The 4,293-nt window shown below is 40.0% G+C and overlaps 1 protein-coding gene across 2 annotated transcripts in view; it reads left to right on the forward strand.

Annotated features, from left to right (window-relative positions):
* The window catches only part of LOC111651942 (caskin-2), a 26,970-nt gene that overhangs the window by 17,493 nt on the left and 5,184 nt on the right, over positions 1-4,293 (forward strand). For both annotated transcript variants that reach the window (XM_087172837.1, XM_087172838.1), the window contains 2 exons: positions 1,367-1,494; positions 1,745-1,826. In XM_087172837.1, the coding sequence (XP_087028963.1) occupies positions 1,367-1,494; positions 1,745-1,826 (210 nt within the window). The remainder of the gene's footprint in view (positions 1-1,366; positions 1,495-1,744; positions 1,827-4,293) is intronic.

The raw sequence follows: 4,293 nt of genomic DNA on the forward strand, positions 1-4,293 counted from the left end.
GGGGGGGTTGTGGTTGTATTTGTGCTTTTAAAAATCAAAGAGATAATGAAACAACTGGTTCCAGATCATTCCTGAAATAAGTCAGAAGGAACATAATTTGCTTTTTTGTTTTTTTTAGCCTTAGTCTGTGTGAGGTGTGGAGCTGGGACGTGATTTATCATCTTGGCACAAAAGCTCAATAATTAACACGTTGCATGTTATTTTTTTTAATCTGTACACAAACAGACTGAAAATGACAATTAGTGGCTTTAGGAGGAGTTTCCTGCGTCACTGATTCTTGCTAAGACGGATAAACTTGTGCGTCATCTGATAGTTACACCATACAACTCCAGCTAAAATCACAAATCGTCGTGGATACATTTCTGTTAATGTACGAGGCTTCGGCTGGTATCGTACATATCAATAATATCGTATATCACGATATTTGGGTGAGACGGTATCGAGATATAAAATTTTGAATATCATCCAGGCCTGTAATGTACAGGTTAAACAAACACGATATACATTAAGTGAGGTTATTGAGTTTTTGAACTTTGGACGGAGCCAGCTGTCAGCCCCTCCTCCAGTCATTATGCTAAGCTAGGCTAATTGCCTAGCCTACTCACAGCTAAGCTAGGCTAATTGCCTAGCGTAGCTTACATGGGCTTTTCATTCCTCTGTGCCGGCTCGAGCCGGAGACATTATGTTTTCAGGTTGTCAGTCCGTCACATTCTCGTGCACGTGATATCTCAGTGACGCCTCGAAGGAACTTCTTCAAATATGTCCACTTGGACTTGAGGATGACATGATTACATTTTAGTAAAGGTCAAGGTCAAGGTCACAGTGACCTCACAAAACAGTTTTTAAGGCCATAACTGATGAATTAATTCGCTAATTACGACACAATTTAACTCAAGTGTCTATAAGGATAAAATGAAGTGATGACGTTTTATATCCAAAAGGTCAAAGGTCAACTTCACTGTGACATCATAGTGTTCTTCAAAAGCACTTCTGGCCATTATTCAACTCTGTAACTCAGGAAGGAGACTGTGACAACATTTCCTGCAACTTATCTGGTTGCAACCACGACGATAGTGATTCCAGTTTTAGTTTCTCTGACATTTGTAAAGTAAATAAGTGTAAATCCTAAAATGTCAAACTCGTCCTTTAACGGTGAATAGGACTGAAAAGAATCATGACTTGTTCAAATAGATTTCTGCAGTGCGCTCAGACCACAGACTTTCTCTCTCTCAGTTTCCCAGCTCTTAAATTCTCTGAACGTCTCATTTTACCCTCCAATCTCTCTTTCTCTCTTTTGTCTTTCCTCTCTCTCTCTCTCTCTCTCTCTCTCTCTCTCTTTCTCTCTCTCTCTCTCTCTCTCTCTCAGGTGACAGAAACAGTGTTGGCAGTGCCGGCAGCGTGGGCAGCAGTCGCAGCGCCGGCAGCGGCCAGAGCTCCGAGAGCAGCCACAAACAGAACGGGACTCACAACCGCCACAACACCGACACGGGCAAGGTCAGACCTGCTCACAGAGAGAGACCCCTGATGTTACTCACAAATAACAACAAGCATTTGTGGACTGTAATACTGAAATACAAACTGTATGTAGGGTGTTTCTCCTCCATCTTGAATTCACCATGAAAACTCCCCATCACAAGTTTTCAAATGCAGTTTTATTTGTTGTATGAATTCTCTAAAAGCTACGGAGAAAGGAGATTTTATTTCTGGATGATCTGACTGTCTCCTCCGTGTTGTCTGTGTGCAGCTGGCTCCCTCTGCTGGTGAATCAGGAGAACACGTCCACACTGCAGGAGCCGACCGCAGCAAACAGGTTGATGGATCCACAGGTGAGTCGAGCAACTGGACCTCAGCCTCTTTTCTCTGTGTTTAAACTCTGTTTGTTATAATGATTTGTTTTTTCCGTCTCAGTTTCCTTCTAAAAAATAAAATAAAATTTGAGATTTTTTGTTGAATTGAAATATTTGCGGGAACAGTTTTAATTTATTGAGAAAAAAGTCATAATATTATGAAATGAAGTCTTTGTATTGCAATAAAAAGATTACTTTTGGAACTAATTATGTTCTGTACAGAGTGTAAGTTAGCTCTTCATCCAGAGACAGTCCTTTTTATTTGGGTGGGTCACAAACCCTGAGCTTTAATCTGAACTTCTGTTCTGGTCTCTCTTTGACTGTGTCTGGAAACATGTCCGCTCATGGACTCAGAGATATTTTCTGGTGAATATTTGACTTGATTCTTTAAGTATTTCAACTTTTTTTTTTCTTAATATTTTAATTTTTGTCTCTTAATGTCACTTTTTCTTGTAAATGTGCAGTGAGGATGATTTTAAAGTAAATATTTGACATCATCTCAAAGAACTGCAGATTGTTTTCTCGTTATATTGACACGTTCTTTTGGAAATGTTTTATGTTCTCAAGGTGCTGCAGATTATTTCTTTTTTTCTTCTAATATTATCATATTTATTATTTATTGACTTAATGATCTTTCTGTTCTTGAAATCTCAGATGTTTCACCCAAACAATCTGTCGTACATTTCACTTTTATTTTGAAGGGCTAAAACATTGAGTTATATCTTGAAAGAAAACACGGTTAGATTGAAAACTTAATTTAAATCACCTTTAGGACCCGTATCCAAGTGTTTGCACATCATGGTGAACAGCATCAAAGAGCAGCTGGATCCTGTTTGAGTAACTTCACTTTACCTGAGGAATGTGGCAGCAGAGCTTTAGTTCTGCAGACTGAGCTGTTACTGGCGTCAGTCTGAGAGGAAATGAGATGCAGGGAGTGAGAATGGACTCACCTCACCTCACCTCACCTCACCACTGAAACCAATAAAACCACCAGTTTCTCTCAGTTACCGAAACACATAAAAGCACTTGATCACCGCTCAAAGGAAAAACTGAAGAACAGGAAAACGTGTCGGATCTGAGCGGCAGGTGCAGGATTCACATGCTGCAGGTAAATCTGAGGACTCTGTGCTGAGAGGGGGCTTTATAATATATAAAGGAATGACCGGTCGCTGTTGACCTCAGGGTGAGTAGGAAGGAGAAGAGAGAGGGAGGAGACGGGAAGGAGCAAAACACATCCGTTAAATGAAGGAGAAAGACTTGAAGAAATGTCAGTGTAAAGCAGGACGGGCGGAGGGAAGGATGAAGTGTCAAACGTCAGGAGCTCTGCCGCTCTTCTTCTTCCTGAAGGGTAAGAAGTCCTGATCTGATGTTTGATTTACTCACATTTAACATGAAGACGGTGAAGATGATGCTCCTGATGGACTGATAATCTGCACTTCAGTGGAGAATTCATTAGGACCTGTTATTCAGTGGAAGTTATTCCAGACTTATTATATGTTGTTATATAATATTGACGTGAGTCAAGTTGTAGTTTTCTCTTTCTGTTGGACTTTGAGAAGAGCTCAGTGGCTGAAGTTTAGTCTCTCACCCTGAGGCCAAGGGTTAGTGTTAGATGCTGTTTGACCAAACCTGGAGACACCGTGTGACGGAGGCTTCAGACCAAACAGTTGCATTAAGTTGCATTAAATACAGAATAAAATAATCAATCAATCATTCATTCAGTCTTTATTTGTTTAGCACTTTGGCTTCAAAGACAAATGAGCAAAAGAGAAAAAGGACAAATCAAGTGAGAAAGCTGAGAATGAGATACAGTAAAATACACTAAAAAGAGCAATAAAGAAATCAGCAAATAAAGAAAATCAATAATAAAATAACAGATAAAATAGAATAAAATACAATTTACAACATAATTACAATAAAATAAGTGAATAGAATAAAGTGACTGATGATTAAAAACCATATTTAATTAAAAGCTGAGCTGCAGAGGTCACTACACTTTGAGTTTATGTTCCAACACTTCCAGCTGCTCTCAGGTCGCCACGTCGTCATGGAGACCGTTCCATCAGCTCGGAGCATCGAAGCTAAAAGTTGCTTCTCCAAAGGTTTTAGTCGCTGCACTTTGGAACAATCGACAGACTTGTGTAGACATGATTCAACAAAGCAGCAAACTCCTGTTGAACGTTCATCGTGGACTTTAGTTTGACAACTGAACTTGTGCTTTTGCTGTAAATGCATTTCAAACAGTGTGTGAGTGAGAGAGCCGTTCACACCCCTGGTTCCAGTCTTCATGCTAAGCTAGGCTAATAGCATCTTGACTCCAACATACTGTATTTTACGTTGCACAGTTCCTCTGTGTGTTCAGAGCTGCTCTCTAGATGAAGCTTATTGTAAACGGTGCTGATTAAAAGGCAGATGGATCCTGACGAGCGAGAAGAGCGTGATCAGA

The sequence above is a fragment of the Seriola lalandi genome, unplaced genomic scaffold (assembly GCF_002814215.2).
Source record: "Seriola lalandi dorsalis isolate HSWRI2012SDOR001 ecotype SW California unplaced genomic scaffold, Sedor1 jcf7180002053876, whole genome shotgun sequence".
In the NCBI taxonomy this organism is placed as follows: Eukaryota; Metazoa; Chordata; class Actinopteri; order Carangiformes; family Carangidae; genus Seriola; species Seriola lalandi.